The sequence below is a fragment of the Heteronotia binoei genome, chromosome 20 (assembly GCF_032191835.1).
Source record: "Heteronotia binoei isolate CCM8104 ecotype False Entrance Well chromosome 20, APGP_CSIRO_Hbin_v1, whole genome shotgun sequence".
Lineage (NCBI taxonomy): Eukaryota > Metazoa > Chordata > Lepidosauria > Squamata > Gekkonidae > Heteronotia > Heteronotia binoei.
This window is the reverse complement of record NC_083242.1, coordinates 48,450-67,453: the sequence shown is the minus strand read 5'-3', so window position 1 is coordinate 67,453 and position 19,004 is coordinate 48,450. Positions and strand designations below refer to the sequence as shown.

The 19,004-nt window shown below is 54.1% G+C and overlaps 1 protein-coding gene across 1 annotated transcript; it reads left to right on the top strand.

Moving 5' to 3' along the window:
* Positions 1–1,177: 1,177 nt before the first annotated feature.
* LOC132588463 (BTB/POZ domain-containing protein KCTD5-like) lies at positions 1,178–14,891 on the top strand. The gene is given in 8 exon segments (XM_060260858.1): positions 1,178–1,228; positions 1,230–1,385; positions 8,006–8,114; positions 8,614–8,705; positions 9,215–9,310; positions 10,289–10,414; positions 12,739–12,798; positions 14,784–14,891. Coding segments are annotated over 7 exon segments (675 nt in total). The 3' UTR covers positions 12,784–12,798; positions 14,784–14,891.
* Positions 14,892–19,004: the final 4,113 nt, after the last annotated feature.

The window sequence follows — 19,004 nt, the reverse complement described above, 5'->3', positions numbered from 1 at the left end:
ATCACACCCGGTTCTCCCAGATAAAAGAGCTCAGGCTGACCCAAGGCCATTCCAGCAGCTGTAAGTGGCAGAGTGGGGAATCACACCCGGTTCTCCCAGATAAGAGAGCTATGGCTGACCCAAGGCCATTCCAGCAGCTGTAAGTGGCAGAGTGGGGAATCACACCCGGTTCTCCCAGATAAGAGAGCTATGGCTGACCCAAGGCCATTCCAGCAGCTGCAAGTGGAGGAGTGGGGAATCACACCCGGTTCTCCCAGATAAGAGAGCTATGGCTGACCCAAGGCCATTCCAGCAGCTGCAAGTGGAGGAGGGGGGAATCCAACCCGGTTCTCCCAGATAAGAGAGCTATGGCTGACCCAAGGCCATTCCAGCAGGTGCAAGTGGAGGAGGGGAGAATCAAACCGGGTTCTCCCAGATAAGAGAGCTATGGCTGACCCAAGGCCATTCCAGCAGGTGCAAGTGGAGGAGGGGGGAATCCAACCCGGTTCTCCCAGATAAGAGAGCTCTGGCTGACCCAAGGCCATTCCAGCAGCTGCAAGTGGAGGAGTGGGGAATCCAACCCGGTTCTCCCAGATAAGAGAGCTATGGCTGACCCAAGGCCATTCCAGCAGCTGCAAGTGGAGGAGTGGGGAATCAAACCCGGTTCTCCCAGATAAGAGAGCTCTGGCTGACCCAAGGCCATTCCAGCAGCTGCAAGTGGCAGAGGAGGGAATCACACCCGGTTCTCCCAGATAAGAGTCTGCGCACTTAACCACCAAACTGGCTCTCTGCGCGGGGACAACGATTCCTTCTGGCCAATGAATCCCGGGGAACGCATGGGCTGCTGCCCTTCCGGCCGCCGTGCCGCGGGGCAAGGATTCCGTTTCGCGCTTCTGGCCAAGGGAGGGGGGGGCGGAAGAGGCCGCAGCTGCTGAGGGCAGCCTGGCACTTCCGGCTCTCAAGGGACCGTGCGGGGCAGCCCAGGGGAGGAGGGCAGAGTCCTCTCGAGCAGGTGTGGCCAACGGAGCTCTCCGGGTGGTTTTTGCCTGTAACTCCATCAGCCACGCCGTTGGCCACCCTGCCGCTCCCCTCCCGCCCGGACCCCTTTTCGCGGTGCACCGCCGGGGAGGAGCAGGGGCGGGGCTTCCGGCGGAAGGGAGCGGTGTGGCGGCGGACTCTTCCGGCGGGGGCGGGCGGGATGGCGGCGGAGGGGGCCTGCGCGCTGCCCGGGGGGTCCCTCCTCCTCGTCTTCCTCGTGCCGGCGGTGCGGGGGCGCGGGCGGCAAGTGGGTGCGGCTGAACGTGGGCGGGACGTGCTTCCTGACCACCCGGCAGACCCTCTGCAGGGACCCCAAGAGCTTCCTCTTCCGCCTCTGCCAGGCGGACCCGGACCTCGACTCCGACAAGGTCAGCGGGGGGGGGGGGGCGGCTCTGCCGGGTTCCTCCCCCCGCCCTGGCGGGCCTTTTGTGGCCCGTCGCTCCCCCATCCGGCGGGCCGGAAGCCCCGAGCCAGCGAAGGCGGCCCTCCTGCTGCGGCTTTCGCGTCGGAAGAACCGGCGTTTCTTGGCACGGCTGGCGCGTGCAGCAGGAGGGGACCTGAGCTGCTCAGGGACTCCGGCGGCTTTGCATGATGAGACCCGATCCCCACTTGTAACTTTTACCATAAAACGCCAGGCTGGGAAGTCGGCATCAAGCCACAGTGAACATGCAGAGGCCTTGGCCTGGTGCTACTGAAAGCCTCGCGTGTGGCCTGGATACGCATTCCTTGAGGCCCTGCTGTGGGCACCCTGGTCTCCTGTGGGGCGGGAGGGGGCGGGGTTCGCATGAAAAACTGAACTCTTTCTGTATCATACTTCCCAGTTTCCAGTTCTCTGGCACAGGACCCAGGTTTTATAAAATATGGCATTGAACTGTAATGTTCAAAAACACTGCAGAATATTTGCATTCTATAAAATCACTTATCAGAATCTCCATTAAAATACTTATGCACTAAAGCCTTTATAGAACATTACTATAACTATTGTGTTCAGTGTTACTGAAGCTGACCCACTTCCTTCCTTTGTCATGGGAGCCATAGAATTGGAAGGGACCTCCAGGGTCATTTAGTCCAACTCCCTGCACAATACAGGAAATTCACAAATACCTGCCCCTCCCAAGGCTTCACCCCCTGTGACCCTTGTTCCATACCCAAAGATGGCAGACAACCTCCAGGATCCCTGGCCAAACTGGCTTGGGAAAAATGGCTTCCTGACCCCAAAGTGGAGATCAGCATTTCCCCGGGCATGTAAGAAATGGCCATGAAAACTAACCCCTGATACAACCCTTCCTGCCCGCTTTCTCATGATCTGCCTACATTCACAGAATCAGCATTGTTTCAGTAGCCTCTGTTTAAAAACCTCCAGATAACCCACCACCTCCCAAGGAAGCCTGTTCCATTGAGGAACTGCTCTGTCAGGAAGTTCTTCCTAATGTTTTTACTCTAGAAAGTACTTTAAGCTCCATTAGAAAATGGATTAGGAGCTTATATATTGATATTGGTGTAAAGTAATGGAGGTGGATTTAGAATTGTGCAGTACCTAAACTTCTCATTAATCTAAAAGAAAATGTATTTTTAAATTTCTTTAAAAGTTTGCTTCCCTCCACCACATAGGCTGCTTTCTGTATTTGGAACTGGAGGGGACCAGTGTTGTACATTTTTCTTATTTAGTTGGCGTGCTTAAAAATGCAACCTTTTGGGAAATTGGTAATTCCATTGGTTGTTGAAAAGTTGGGCAGTTGGGTTTTTCTGTTGGGTTGTGTGAAAGGGCTTGCTGCCTTTGCAGATTTAGAACTCTTTCTGAACTTACTTGCAACTACTGAATTGGCAACAGCCCCCAAATAGAAAAAGTCAAAGCCTCATTCAGTGGGAAAATTCTTCCACCATTTGTGGAATATTGCATTACTAACTACATTAGTGTATCATCAGAGGGCCCCCCAGAAATGGTTTCAATGTTCAGAACAATTTATTGAGTGGTGTTTGGGAATACCTAGGTAGGAAGGAAAATATGTCTTTTGTGACCTGTTATTAATTAGCTTTTCCATTGTGTCCCAACTTCCTAAAGCTCATTTTCATCTGTTAGGCAGAGGTTGAGTTTACCAGTATTTTGCAAACACAGTTCTATTTGCAGTGAAGGTTTCTTTTGATAAGAAGACGATGACTCTGGATTTATATTCCGCCCTCCACTTAGAGTCCAGAGCCGCTCACAATCTCCTTTATCTTCCTCTCCCCACAAGGAGAGGTGGGTGGAGCTGCGAGAGCTCTCACAGCAGCTTCCCTTTCAAGAACAACTCCTGCGAGAGCTATGGCTGACCCAAGGCCCTTCCAGCAGGTGCAAGTGGAGGAGGGGGGAATCAAATCCGGTTCTCCCAGATAAGAGGCCGCACACTTAACCACTACACCAAACTGGGACATGTGCCATCGCTGATTAATTAGACACATTTCCTTTTATTAATTGTTGAGCATCTGCTGGTCAAAGTCATAAGGCACCACAGAGGTCCACTTGGATTTCGATTGCCATGCCCAGGGAGGCCCTGAATCTGTGGTTTTATACTCCAGGCCTGGCATGGAGGCAGGCTAGGCTATGATTAAGACCGTCAGTGTTGGTGGTTTGTGTGTAAAAACAATGAGGATCTGTGCTTGAGAGCGACAGCCTATCAACAGGCAATGGCAGAGTTGTATTTTTTGTCATGCTAGTAATTGGTAGGGATGCTCGTGGTGACGGGTGAGAATCACAAGGACCTCAAATCGTGGTTTCTGTCTCATGCGAGTGCAGCAAAGCACTTCGCACCACTCATTTCTCACCATGTGGATATGAGCCCTGTCGGGGGGGACGGGGTAGGCCGTCTCTCTGTTGCTTGTCTCTTTTGATCTAAGAGTAATTGGTTTTGTTTTGCTTGAGTGCAGTGCAGGATTTATCCTTCAGGAGATTTCTCCTTGATTGAGTAAGACTGTCCTGATGGGCTGCAGGGGGTGGGGGGGGGGGTAATCCATCCCAAAGCCCAGTGACTGTCGCAATCCGCTTTCCTCCCCTTCTTGGCCTTTGCTCAGCGAGAGACGGGACTGTGGCCAAGGGCCGCTTTGGGCCCTTGCTTAGGTATCTCCACCAAAGCCGCACTTCCTCGTGTTCCTTGCGTGGCTCGTGGCAGCTGCTGCCCTGTCCGAATGTCTTGGGATGGGGTGTAGTTGGTGGCCCGTCTCATAGTAATAATAATAATAATAATAAAGTTTTTATTTATATCCCGCCCTCCCCGCCGAGGCAGGCTCAGGGCGGCTTACAAGACATGATATGGTATCATGATATAACAATACAGGTAAAATCAATTCGCAATATAAATACAAATATAAATTAATGTTAAAAAGCTAAAAAACAATACGGTGGTGCTACAGTCTCTATTTATCCAGGCAGCGTAATATTCAGTCTGGTCACGTCTTGAAGGCTTCTTGGAAGAGGGCAGTTTTGCAGGCCCTGCGGAACTGGTTGAGGTCCCGCAGGGCCCGCACCTCCTCCGGCAGCTGATTCCACTATTGGGGTGCTTTTATAGAGAAGGCCAGCTCCCTAGTTGTTTTAAGTTTGGCCTCCTTAGGCCCAGGGATTTCCAAAAGATTTTGTGAACTGGAACGCAGTGCTCTCTGGGGAACATATGGAGAGAGGCGGTCCCTGAGGTAGGCAGGTCCTTGGCCATATAGGGCTTTATAGGTGAAAACCAGCACCTTGTAACGAACCCGGTATACAATTGGCAGCCAGTGCAGTTCCCGCAGCCTAGGCCACACGTGTTCCCACCGGGGTAGTCCCACTAGCAGCCTGGCTGCTGCGTTCTGCACTAGCTGTAGTTTCCGCGTTCGGTATAAGGGCAGCCCCATGTAGAGGGCATTACAGTAGTCTAATCTCGAGGTGACCATTGCATGGATCACTGTTGCCTCGCTCCTAGAAGGGGGCCAACTGCCTTGCCCGTCTAAGATGAAAAAAGGCGGATTTGGCAGTGGCCGCTATCTGGGCTTCCATTGTCAAGGAGGACTCCAGTAGCACTCCCAAGCTCCTGACTTCACGCACTGATACCAATGGCGTCCCGTCAAAAGCTGGAAGGGGAATCCCTCCTTCCGGGGCGCTTCAGCCTAGGCAAAGGAGCTCTGTCTTCGCTGTATTCAATTTCAGCCCGCTCAGCTTGATCCAGTCAGCAATGGCTTGCAATGCCCGGTCCAGATCTATAGGGGCATCAGCGGCCTGGCCTCCCATCAATAGGTAGAGCTGGGTGTCGTCAGCATACTGGTGACAACCCAGCCCATGTCCCCGGGCGATCTGGGCAAGGGGGCGCATAAAGATGTTAAATAACATTGGAGAGAGAACCGCCCCCTGAGGCACTCCGCAATTAAGTGGGTGCCTCTGAGACAGCTCTCCCCCAATCGCCACCCTTTGTCCCCGACCTTCAAGGAAAGAGGAAAGCCACTGTAAGGCTAACCCCTGAATCCCTGCATCGGCGAGGCGGCGGGTCAGCAGCTGGTGATCGACCATATCGAACGCCGCTGATAGGTCTAGCAACAGCAATACCGCCATACCACCTCGATCCAGATGTTGCCGGAGATCATCCATGAGGGCGACCAACACCGTCTCTGTCCTGTGGCCCGGGCGAAAGCCGGACTGAAAAGGATCTAAGGTGGAAGCGTCATCCAGAAAACTCTGTAGCTGCAACGCCACAGCCCTCTCTATTACTTTGCCCAAAAAGGGTAAATTTGAGACCGGCCGGTAATGCGCCAATTCGGCCGGATCTAATGTAATTTTTTTCAAGAGAGGGCGGACCATTGCCTCTTTCAGAGGAGTTGGAAAAAGACCCTCTGAAAGAGATCTATTTATGATGTCCCATATAGGACATCGTAACTCCTCCTGGCAAGCTTTAATTAACCAGGAGGGGCAGGGGTCCAGATCGCAAGTTGTTGGGCGTGCAGCAGAGAGGATTCTGTCAACTTCCTCCAAGCTGAGGGGGTCGAAACGATCCAGGATCAAACCAGAAGGCAGGCATGGAGCCTCAAGTCCACTTACTGTATCCAACATGGCGGGGCAGTCGCGGCGGACCGATTGGACTTTGTCTGTAAAAAATTTTGCAAAAGCCTCACAGCCTATCTCCAATTCCTTAACGTTTGGCTTGCCTTGTGGCAGTGTAGTTAAAGTCCGAATTGTTCTAAATAATTGTGCCGGGCATGAATTTGCAGACGCAATCTTGACCACAAAGTATGTCTTCTTTGCGGCCTTGACTGCCATCTCATAGGACCTCATAAATTCTCTATAAGATGCTCTAGTCGCTTCATCCCGAGTACGCCGCCATTGCCTCTCTAGCCGTCTGAGGCCCTGTTTCAGCTGGCGCAATTCCGGGCTATACCATGGAGCCAGTCTGATCCGAGGTCGCAGAGGGCGCCGAGGTGCGATCTCATCAATGGCCGTAGAGAGTTGGCTGTTCCAAGCCTCAATAAGGCCTTTGAGGGAACCACCAGAGGGCCAGGGATCCCGTAGAGCCATCCGGAACTGTTCCGGGTCCATTTGGCTCCGCGGGCGAGCCATAATACGCTCGTCGCCTAAGCGGGTTGGGGATGGAATGTCCATGCGAGCCCCGAGAGCAAGGTGGTCCGACCACGGCACTACCTCTGTGGTTACATCGTCCACCGTAACCCCGGCTGCAAAGATCAGGTCTAACATGTGGCCAGCCTGGTGGGTGGGGGTTGTGACAAATTGAGAGAGTCCCAGTGTTGCCATGGATGACACTAGGTCCATCGCCGGCTTAGAGGTCGGGTCGTCCACATGGACGTTGAAGTCACCCAGGATCATCAGCCTTGGGTGCTCCAACGCCCAGCCTGCCATGGCCTCAAGCAGGGTTGGTAAGTCGTTGGCTGGTGCGCTAGGCGAACGGTACACCAGCCAAATCGCCAACCCCTCTCCAACCTCCCACGCCAGGCCAGCACATTCAATGCCCTCGATCTTTGGAGCCGGGAGTGCCCTGAAGGAGTAAGCCTCACGTATGAACAATGCCACTCCTCCCCCCCGCCCACTAGTCCGCGATTGGTGAAAGACCGAGTAACCCGGGGGAGCTGTTTGAGAGAGAGCTACCAGATCTCCCTCTTGTACCCAGGTCTCGGTCACGCAAGCCAGGTCCATGTCCTGCTCGAGTAAAAACTCTCGGAGGACGGAGGTCTTATTATTAATGGACATGGCATTACATAACATCAATGACGGAGGTGGGTTATTTAATCTGGCCCTACGACCTGCCACCCTTGGGATGGGACACAGACTGGAAGGTGACTCAGCCCTAATTGGTCTCTGTCCCCTTCCCTTGTATCGTTGTCTGCTCCCACCGCCATACCTCCCCCTCCCCCTGAGCACTGGAATCCCTGGGCCTGTCATCCCCCTGGTGGCTGGTGGTAATTGTTATTGTTGTAGCCACTCCTAGAGCCCTTTAGCACCACCCTTAACTACTCCCCAATCCGTTCCACACCACTAATCCCAATTCCAAATCAACCCGGTTAAACCCACCCCACAATCTTTTATATTAATTGGTAAAATACATATAATAAATCAGTGGCAATAATTAATATAATCCCTCCCTATTAACCCTCAATTTATTTGCCAAATAACATATAAAAATCAGACCCAATCAATATAATAATCACAATCACAAGTTAATTGGCTAAAATTTTATTATAAGTAGTCGATTGTGAATGGATGGAGGTAGGATGTTGGATAGGAAAGTGCTATCGTGCAGGTCTGTGCTAAGTAGGTGCTGAGCAAATAAAGTGCTTGGATAAAGTGCTGAGTAAGGTGCTGGGTAGGTAAAGTGCGAAGATAGGTGCAGGCATCGAGCTTATATCACGATGTGGGCTACACTGGGGGGCAGCGGTCGAAGGTGGATGTTGTATATGACAGGGCCCACTTAGTCCTGGGCTGCTGCTGGAAAGGTGGGGGGGGGGAAGAATCCCTCATTCTGATTTCAGATCTTGTTCATAGGATGAAACAGGTGCCTATTTGATAGACCGGGATCCAACCTACTTTGGACCAGTGCTGAACTATCTCCGACACGGGAAGCTGGTAATCAACAAAGACCTCGCGGAGGAAGGTACTTTTCTGCGGTCTTCTACCCTGCAGAGCAGGTGGTCTAACGTTTCATGCCCCTGTCAGCCAAGTTCTGCTCTCCCCGGATATTGTGGAGGTTGTGAGTTTCCTGCATCCCCATGACTGCCTGGGCTGCTGCCCCTCTGCACCATGGGACAAGGGCCACCTTCCAGCCTTGAGCAGCCGAGTCTCCACCCTGGAGTTGCTGTGCTGCTCTTGCAGCTTGTCCTCAGGGGACCCTGGCTTTTGCTGGGGGGGAGGTGTGACTGGCTGCAGGCTCTGGGTCCAGTTCCAGTCACTGCAAGCAATGCTGAATTACAGGGACCACTGATCTGACTCAGGGGTATGTGCATGTGTGTCTGGGTGTGTGTGCTGGCACACACTTTGCCAATGGGCCTCAGCCCAGGGGCACCTCTCTCAACTAAGGACAAAGGGCGGAATATTTGAGGGGGGGGCGAGGCTTGCTGGCAGTCACTGGAGGCTGTGCTTTCCCTTCCTCTCAGGTGTGCTTGAAGAAGCTGAATTCTACAACATCACATCGTTAATAAAGCTTGTGAAGGACAAAATCCGGGAGAGGGACAGCAAAGTCTTGCAGGTGGGAACTCCCCCCCTCTCTCTCCATCCCCCTCTCTCTTTCCCCTCCCTCTCCCTCCCCCCTCTCCCTCTCTCTCTTCCCCCTCTCCCTCTGTCTTCCTCCCCCTCTCTCCTTCCCTCTCCCCTCCCTCTCTCTCCCTCCCCCTCTCTCCCTCCCTCTTCCTCTCTCCCTCCCTCTCCCTTGCTGTGTTCCTGTGGTTTGTTTGGGGGTACAGGACCGGGAAACGTCACTCTGGCAAGGTTGCCGGTAGTGCGGGGGTGTGGGCGCTGTACCTTTTCCTCTGTGATCTGTTCCCTTGCAGAAGCATTTGTTCTTTCCCCAAAGAAGGGTTTGTTGGCTTGAGAATCTTCGTTGTGCAGCTGAAGCAGGTTCTGCTGGATGCTGGTTGTGGGGGTGCCTCGCTTGCTCCTGGTGGGAAGGTGCATGTGCTGAAGGGCCCCGGAGTGTGTGTGGGGCGGGGGGGAGGCCTGAGGGACTCCTTTCCTCTCTCTCTCTCTCTCTCCTGGCAGTTGCCCGCCAAGCACGTGTACAGGGTCCTGCAGTGCCAGGAAGAGGAGCTGACCCAGATGGTCTCCACCATGTCTGATGGCTGGAAGTTTGAGCAGGTGAGGAATCTGCTGCTTGCGTCAGGTGAGGCTTGAGTGGCTCCGTGGGTCGAGGCGTGCTCAGGGCAGCTCCATGTGGAGGGGGGGCACAGGTTAATTGATGGAGCTGTCTTGCCTTAGCCCCTCCCACCTGCCCATGTCTCAGGCAGAGAAAGGCCCTTCTCAGCCCCTGCTGCGTGTGTGCGCGTGTGAGAGAGGGAGGTGCCAGGTGTTGAACCAAAATTGGTCCACTCCACCCCAGTCCCTCTCAGACTGGCTGAAACTGATCCGCATGACGCTGGGCCCCCCCGTGGGCCCTCCAGGCGTTCGCACTTGTGTGGGGAGCTGCTTTGCTGCCCTGGGGAGGGGCTCAGCCAAGCACATTCCTTCAGCTGTCCTGGACTGAATCAGACTCTTGGTCCCTCAGAGTTAGCTTCATAGTCTGCAGCTCTCCAGAGTCTTTGCAGGGTCTTTCCCATCGCTTCCTGCCAGATCCTTCAACTGGAGATACCAGGAATTGAACCTGGGACCTTCTGCATGCCAAGCAGGTGCTCTGCCACTGAGCCACAGCTTCTCCCCATTCTGGCAACCCCAGTCTATACTCTGGGGACAAAGAGCAGGAGAGACCGCTGGGAATACGTGGCGTATCGGGACGAGTCTCAGACTGGCTTCTTGTGCAATTGAACTTTTGATAATCTTGTTCTGGAGGTGTTCTCCATTCCAAATCCAAATGACTGTTACTGGGTGTCAGAACATATTTGTCAAATATTTGTGCTCTTCTCCCTAAGGACCTGCAGCTGCCAGCAGAAGTTCTCCCCTCTTCTGTTTTATCCTCCTAACGGCCCTTTGAGTGTGCCTGGAGTAGCAGCTCCAGTTAGATTCACGGCTAGCAGGGATTTGAACCCCAGGCAGAGTGGGGCTGGGAGGCTCCACTGGGAGCACCTTCGGAAGCCCTTGGAGCACAGCTGCCCTGACCCCCCCACTCTTCCTCCCTCCCAGCTCGTCAGCATCGGCTCCTCCTATAACTACGGGAATGAAGACCAGGCGGAATTCCTGTGTGTTGTCTCCAAGGAGCTGCACAACACCCCGTCCGGGACTGCCAGCGAGCCCAGTGAGAAGGCCAAGGTGAGGCACCCACCGGGGGGGGGCAGGAGAAGCAGAGCCACACGGCTGGAATCTCTTGGTGGACCCCCAGGCTGAAGGCCTGTGGCTGAGGAGGACTGGCTGGGGTGCTGTTGGGTCTGCATGGGGGTGGGGGATCTTCGTCTCCATCTTGCATCCAAGACTGAGTTACTGTGGGGTTTCTCTGTTTGTCTGTTTGGAGTGGGATCCTGAAGCCGTCCTCCAAGTGTGGGCAAGTGGCCAGAGGGCTGTGGGTGAGTGCCAGCCGTGTTGCTTCAACCTTGAGTCCGGCTCAGTAGAGAGGATGCCAGAATGTGGGCCCAGGTCTACCCTGGCTCTGCAGCGAGGTGGGGAAAGAAAGAAGTGTCTGCCTGACAAGGAAGGGAAGGAAGGGCTGGCAGCAGAAGTTGAGGGGGGATGTCAGCGCTCTTTTGCTCTCGGGCTGGGGGCTCTGGCCTTTCTGAGTAGGAGAGGAACAGTGTGCAGGAAAGGGGGCGCTCCTGGCCAGAGGTCTGCTGAGGGCAGAACGGGAGCCTGCCTCCGGGTCTCTCTCTCTCTCAGCTGTGTTTGTGGCAGTGGGTGCTGAGCAGGTGGGTAGAGTGGCCGTGGGCAGGAGCAGAAGGGGAGGGGAGGCTGGGCAGGTATTCGGAGGGATGAGGTAGGTTTCTTCAGGAAGTCAGACCTGTGTGCTGCCTGAGACCTGCAGCCTCAGCTCTACCACTCAGCTTCTTTCCAGGAAACCCCCAAGTAGGGGGAAGTTGAACAAAAGGAGATGGAAGGACAAACGCTCTCAGGTAGTCATGTCTGCTTATGCCCTCAAATTGGGCAGTCAGTTTTTCAGAGGGGTGTTAGTTTTTTAAGTCAGCTTTTAAAGCATCGGTTCTGTGATTCTTTGAGATCCCAGCTTGAAGGGAAACAGGAACAGCTTCTTGCTGGTGCCTCACCCCGGGCGAGGGGGGGGAGTAGAAGGAGCAATTGCCAGGGTCCTCTCGACTATGCTTGGTCAGTGTCTTCATGCACTTTCCAATGGAAAGAGACTACTGGGGGGTTCTACAGGCCGCTCGCCCTTGTAACTCTTTGCTGCTGCTGCTGCACCCTCCTTGCCTGGGGGGAGAGCGCAGAGCTGAGCTGGTTGAGCTGCTGCTGTTCTTGTGACCTCTGGTTTCTGCTGGGCAGAGGTGTCTCTTCTGGGCAAGAGCTGAGCTCTCCTGGCAGCCAGTGGCTCTGCCCTCAGTCTGTCCTGCCACGTTGGAAGCTAAAGGCCTGCCTTGCAGCTGCCTGCCTGCCCTTCTCTCTCTCTCGCTCTTTGACTCCTGAGGGAGGTGCTCTGGCCTTAGAATCATGGAATGGACCCCCCAGGGTCATCTAGTCCAATCCCCTGCAAAAATACCTCCCCCCCCCACATACATCCCCAGTGACCCCTGCAGGCCCTACGCCCAGAAGATGGCAGAAACCTCTAGGATCCTTTGCCAAACTGGTCTGGAGAAAAATGGCTGACTGACCCAAAGTGGCAAACAGCATTTTGCTGGGCATGTCAGAAAGGGCTGCAAGAACTAAGCCCTGATGCGACCCTTCCTGCCCTCCCACTCATGATCTGCCTAATTCACAGAATCAGCCTTGCTGTCAGGTGGCCATCTAGCTTCTGTTTTAAAAACCTCCAAGGAGAGCCCACCACCTCCCAAGGAAACCTGTTCCACTTAGGAACCATTCTAACTGTCACAAAGTTCTTCCGAATGTTTAGCTGAAAACTGTTTTGATTTCATTTCAACCCTGTTGGTTCTGGTCTGACCTTCTGGGGCAACAGAAAACAATTCTGCAGCATCCTCTACATGACAGCTCTTCAAGTACTTGAAGATGGTGATCCTATCACCTCTCAGTCATCTCCTCTCCAAGCATATTCAGCTCCTTAGGACTTGGTCTCCAGACCCCTCACTAGCTTCGTTGCAGCTTGTTTATACCTTTCTTAAATTGTGGTTCTCAAAACTGAACACAGTACTCTGGGTGAGGTCTAACCAGAACAGAGTAACTTCATGTGGTCTGAACACTATACTTTGGTTGGTACAGCTCAAAATTCAGTTTGCCTTTTTAGCCACTGCATCACACTGCTGACTCATGTTCAATGTACAGTCCAGTAAGACCCCTAGATCTTTTTTGCACATTTGAAGATAAGTCTCCCCCATCCTATAATGATGCATTGGATTTTTCCTGCCTAACTGCAGAACTTTACATTATCCCGGTTAAAATCCTCCCAGCCTTGCTGTGGCACAACTCAACTTGCCCTCTTTTCTTTTGCCTCCCTTCCTTTCCACGGGCTGCATGCCACTCAGAGCGAAGATGAAGAGACGGATTGGGAGATGCATGACTCAGAGTAAGGGTGAAGGTCCATGGTGAGCACGAGGCCTCTGCCCCTCCCCACTTCCCTTTGGTGGTGTCTCGTGGCTGTAGCTGCTTCCCTCCCTCTGGTCCGGTGCAAACAGCACCAGGCGGCCTTGTTGGGCCTTGGGGGGGATCCGGGCTGTGCTTTTCCTTGCCCTGCGCCGGGGGGGGGGGGGAGGGCGGAGCAAGAAGTCTCAGAAGGCCTTCAAGGAAGAGGGCAGCAGTGCTATGTGCTTGGGGGGAGGGAGGGAGGCCTGAGTCCTGAGTCTTGTGCCCCCTGCCCTGGGCAGCCTTTCTCCTCGGCCTTCGCTGTTTGGTTCTGCCTGCTTTTGGCTCTCCCACATCACAGAAAGCCTTGCTTCCAGGGGGCTAAGATGGCGTCCAGCCTTCTGTGAGGTGTGAGTCTCTGGGCAGACTCATTTCTGTCATGAGCCTCTAGCCTGGTTTGCTGGAAGGAAGAGCTTCATGTTTGCCTGTCCCAGTTGGGGTAAAGGGTCAGAGGTGGATTTGCCGTGTCCTAGAACAGCCCAGGCTGGAAGGGTCGTTGGGGGCTCGCCGTTTGGCAGGAGGGTGATGGGGCCAGAAGATGGTCTCCCACCCAGGGTGTCCAGGGCTTGTGGGAGGGAGAGGGGCCTGCAGCCTAGTTCCGGGTTCTCTGTGCCCACTGATGCCTCCGGATGGCAGGCCAGGAGTGATGTCAGAAAGAGCTCTGGGGAGCAGATGTTTGTGTTGAAGGAGGGAGGGAAAAGGGACAGTGGGCCAGCGGGGGTGAGGGGTACCACCATGCAGTTGGCCTGAGCACCCATGAAACTGCCTTCTACTGGATCAGACTGCCCCCCTCTCCTCCCCCCCCCCCCCGGTCCATCAAGGTCAGAGTTCTCTCCTCAGGCTGTGTGCTGCTCTCCTGGGTCTCAGGTTGCACTCCTCCTCACTAGCCTCTGGGTTCCTCTTAACTGGAGAGGCTCTTCTCAGCAGCTGGGCTTCTGCAGGGACAGGGCAGGCAAGGCAGGTGGTCTGTTTGGAGGCTCCCCAGATGGGGCTGTCTTTGGGGGAGGGAGCAGTGGGGAAGAAGCACAGAGAGGAGCCAGCCGCCTTTGTCTCTGGGGGTCAGAAAACAGTGGTGGACCCAGAATGTGGCCACAGAAGATGTGACCAAAAGGCATCGTGTTCCAGTGTGAGTGAGTTGTGAGTTGATTTGATGCACAAGGTGCACAAGGAAGAGCTGGGCTGAGTGGGGTGGTGCTGGGGGGAGGGAGGGTTCGGGGCATCTCCTTTGGGAGTAAACATCGTCTCTGTCCACCAAGGTCATTGAGACTGAAGCTGGCCATGATCTGTCCGGGGTGTTACAGACCAAAGAGGCTTTGTGAATCTGTTGCTCAAAACGGGGGTCTTGGATTGGACCACACAGCTTGGACGGCTCATGTGTGGGGCAGGGGGACTTCAGGGCACTTTGGTCACTGCTGCAGAATGGCGATTGTCTCTCCTTCCCCTTTGGGAGTTCTGTGTCTCCTTCCTGCGCTTGAGTGAGCTGTTGCGGGGGTGGGGGTGGGGGTTGCAGCAGGAAGGACCCTGTGCTTGTGGGGATGGGGCAGTATGTTCAGGGTTAGGAGCAGCTAAAGTACACATCTGTTCCCTGCAGCTGGATTGTTCTGTTGGGGGGGGGTCTGGCCCTTCATAGTAAGGCTTGCCAATCCAGCGGTTTTACAGGAATGGTGCTGGTAGTCTCAGCACCCTCCTCCCCCGTATTGGAAGTGCCTCGTGCGTAGCAGCAGCTGGACCTCCCTCGCTTGCCGTCGAAGGTTCTCTTTGCTGTGCTGCCAGAAGACCCCTGGATGCTGCATCAGGAAATCAGTTCTTTGGCCTGTCTCCACAAGGCTTGGCTCTCGAGGAGGCCGTAGAAAGGGCTGAGTCTTGCTGGAGAAGGCGGCCTGCTTGCTGGGCCTTACCGGTGAATGTTGCCTGTCTCACCTGTGTCGTCTTCCCTCCTCCCCCCTAGATCTTGCAGGAACGCGGTTCAAGGATGTAACGTCCCAGTACTGGATGCCGAAGAATGACCCCACAAAGAACCATGACTGGCGGGGAGGAGAGCCCTTTCTTCAGACATTGTTTGTTGATCTGGATTTTGACCCATTTGTATGTTTGCAGGTGGGGTGGGGGATGCCTGCCTTGCTGCACAAAGGGCATTGTTGGCTCTTGGGCCAACTAGGGGGTCTCTTGTGGTCTGAGCCAGTCTAAACCCATGCAAAGAAATGCACCCCCCCCAAAAAAAACTTTTTGGCAGAGAGAGAGAGAGAGCGAAGAGGTCCCTGCCCAGCACTCGCCTGGAGGAAGCTCTGTGAAGGGCTCAGAAGCAGCGTCTGGCTCGTCTTCCTTGCAGGGCAACACACTTGGTGCTACGACACGTCACTTGCAGCCCGCCCAGGCAAGCCCTTGGGGCACCCCAGAGGACAGCAGCGCCAGGAAGGAAGGGCGGCCGACCGACAGGAAACCTCTTTCTCACTCCTGCTTGTGTCAGTGCCCAAAGGGAGGAGTCGGCTTGGGAAGACACCTTTTGCTTGCTTCTCTGGAACTGGCTTTCCTCTCTTTGTATCGCAGGTGTTAAAAACTACATTTTAAGACTGAAGGCCCCCACTTTCCCCACGTGCACCCTTCCACCCTGGGTGTGTTCTGCAAGGGCTGCCCGTATTCTTGCCCTCCTGGACTGTTGTGGCTGGTGTGGAGGGAGGCTTCCCGCAGCTTGGCTCCCAAGGGTGCTCCATCCCAATGTTTGTGAATGTGGGCCAGAGGGCCCTGAAGCAGCACCCTGGCGTAAGCCATCCAAATCAAAGCAAAGAAAGGAATGCATCCTTGTGCGTCTTTATAACTGATGTTTACAGTCATTTCTATAATCGCTTATCTATGCAGTACTATCAGGTGTTTTGGCAGAGGTTGTCCAAAGCACTTCTTGTGGTTTCATTGAGGGAGGCTTGTGGTAAATGTGAAGAGAAACAACTGGAATTTTTTGTGTGCTGTGTTTAGATGAAGCCCTTAGCATGTCTTTGATGCAGGTTTCCAGAAGTACAGGCTTCAGAGCTCTTGCTGCTTCATGCAGCAGTAGCAGAAGGGGGGGGCAGCCCGGGTTTCTCTGGGGCACGCTCTCGGCGTACTTCAAACCCTTTCATTAAAGAACTTCCTGAAGTGTTGTTTGTGCTCCTCCTCCTTCAGCACTCCGATGTGTGGAGTTCTCTCCGTCTTTGCCTAGGAATCAGGATCTTGGCCCAGAATTCTTCTTGCCCAGCTGTGTTTGACCTTCCCTGCTGCTTCTCACCCAGTTTGTCATTCAGACGTAGATGGGTCTCCTCCTGAGCATACAGGCATTTGTGGGTTTTTATAAAGAGTTTAAAATAGTAATTGAATTTTCTAATGTGACTTTTCTGGAGGGAGTTGCTTCTACTTTTATACTTCTTAGGTCTCTCCATGTTTGATCACCGTAGAGCAAAAGCCTCCATTTACCCTACTAGGGAATAGCATTTTATGCTGCCAGGAGAGATGGTCTCTGCGTGTGCCCATGCCCAGAGGCTGACACTAGCTCCTTTGGAGTGGGTTGCCCTTCAGGCCCTTGCTGACCTCTCCAGGAGGCCTTTGGAAGGGCTGGCGTGGTGGGCTGCAGAGGTCAGTGTGGAGGTGAGTGGTTGGGTGGATTCTTTTACTGTCTCTGCTGGTTTCTGATTGGCAGGAGGTTCCCGCAGCAGAAGTTTCTTGGGCACCTTGTAGTTGAGTGTTTTCCAAAGTTTAGCTGCTTGGGGGGTTAAATGAGAAGATGCGCAGTGTCAGGCTGAATTCATAGTTTTAAACAAGCATTGTATCCTGGGGTCATTTTGTAGAAAATTAGCTGTGGGAGCTCACTCATTAGCATATGCCTGCCAGCCATCCCCCCAGCCAAAGCGACCCAATGCAAGAAAGAGCCCAGGTGAGCAAGGCTTGCTTGGGCTGGCTAGGGATCAGCCAGCACAAGCAGGCCTCTATCACCTGGGGCTCTCCTGGGCTGCCCCTCCCCCCCAGTCCGGAAGCCAGGAAGTCACCCACCACCTAGGAGAGCCAGGTTGGTGTAGTGGTTAAATGTGCGGACTCTTATCTGGGAGAACTGGTTTGATTCCCCACTCCTCCACTTGCACTTGCTGGAATGGCCTTGGGTCAGCCTTAGCTCTGCAGAGGTTGTCCTTGAAAGGGGCAGCTTCTGGGAGTGCTCTCTCAGCCCCACCCACCTCACAGGATGCCTGTTGTGGGGGAGGAAGGGAAAGGAGATTGTGAGCCGCTCTCTCTGTCCTTGAAAGGGCAGCTGCTGTGAGAGCCCTTTCCAGCCCCACGCACCTCACAGGGTGTCTGTTGTGGGGGAGGAAGGGAAAGAAGATTGTAGGTCGCTCTGAGACTCTGTCCTTGAAAGGGCAGCTGCTGTGAGAGCTCTCTCCAGCCGCACCCACCTCACAGGGTGTCTGTTGTGGGGGAGGAAGGGCAAGAGATTGTAGGCTGCTCTGAGACTCTGTTCTTGAAAGGGCAGCTGCTGTGAGAGCTCTCTCCAGCCCCACCCACCTCACAGGGTGTCTGTTGTGGGGGAGGAAGGTAAAGGAGATTGTGAGTCGCTCTGAGACTCTTCGGAGTGGAGGGCGGGATATAAATCCAATATCTTCATCTACCTCACAGGGTGTCTGTTGTGGGGGAGGAAGGGAAAGGCGATTGTGAGCCGCTCTGAGTCTCTGTCCTTGAAAGGGCAGCTGCTGTGAAAGCCCTTTCCAGCCCCACGCACCTCACAGGGTGTCTGTTGTGGGGGAGGAAGGGAAAGAAGATTGTAGGTCGCTCTGAGACTCTGTCCTTGAAAGGGCAGCTGCTGTGAGAGCTCTCTCCAGCCCCACCCACCTCACAGGGTGTCTGTTGTGGGGGAGGAAGGGAAAGGAGATTGTAGGCTGCTCTGAGACTCTGTTCTTGAAAGGGCAGCTGCTGTGAGAGCTCTCTCCAGCCCCACCCACCTCACAGGGTGTCTGTTGTGGGGGAGGAAGGTAAAGGAGATTGTGAGCCGCTCTGAGACTCTTCAGAGTGGAGGGTGGGATATAAATCCAATCTTAAAAATCACGTAAGTGGAGAAAGGGTGGCATGGGCTTCTCCAAGACTACTGGGGGTGTGGCAAAGCTGCCTGTTCTCCTCCAGGGATTGTTATGCAGCTGCACCTACTACTCAATGGACAAGGTAGGTGAGGAGGGGGAAACCCTCAGAAAGGTTCAGGAGCTGTGCTTCTGTGAGCTCCTGCTGGATTCAAGACCTGATTGTATCCTAGGATTTAATCTGGCACCTTTTGTATTCTGCAGATCTGTGGCATGCCAGTGAGAATCTCAACCATCCAGTTTCTCAAGATAAAGAGGGTCCTGGGCAATTTGATTAAGGCTCAGAAAAACATGGGAGAGAAGGGGGACTTTAATCTCCCATCCCGCTTTTATGCAGGCCGTCTCCTGTCTCCCTGACCCTGGCCACCTCTCTCTCACCCAGGCATTGCTGCAATGGAAACAAGCAAATGGTGGGAAAGAACACCTGTGTAAATCTGCACTGTAGAAGTTGGGTCAGATCGGGGGGGAGGGGGGGTCAGTTCTTTTTCTTTCTCCCCCCAGCAGTGTGGACCATAGAGCTGGTCACCTGTGACCTGCCAAGTTGTGTGTGATGCCTGGGCTGCACGAAGGAGCCTGCTGTTGAGCTCCTTCTGTTCTGCAGGGCCGGGACTGGGGACAGGTTCCATGCATCACACGCTTCCAGACCGTGGGGGCTGCCCCAGTGCTGCCTGGCTGTGGCGTGCAGGGGGAGCTCCTTGGAAGGCTTGAATGAAGGGATTGCTTGATGCTGCATGGCCTGCAACATCTCCATTTTTAATCCGCTCCTGAAGGGGGGTGGTCAGGCCCCTGGAGTGTATCCGCCCTGCAGTATGGAGGCTATTCCTGGAGCTCTCTGGGAAGCAAGTCAGTGCTGCATTCCCTTTCTAAACTGCTTAGACAATGGGAATTGCAGAGCCGCTGACATTTCCTTGGCTTCTGAGAATAGGTGGCATGTATGGAACTGATGGTGAAACCCTTGTGTCCCAATGAGGGGCTCTGAATTCAAGATTCACATGGAGGCAGTGAAAAATTGCTAAGATAACTTTACTGTGCCATGGCAAAGAAGCCTTAACTACAAAAGTTACAAAGCTTCTCCTTCCTCC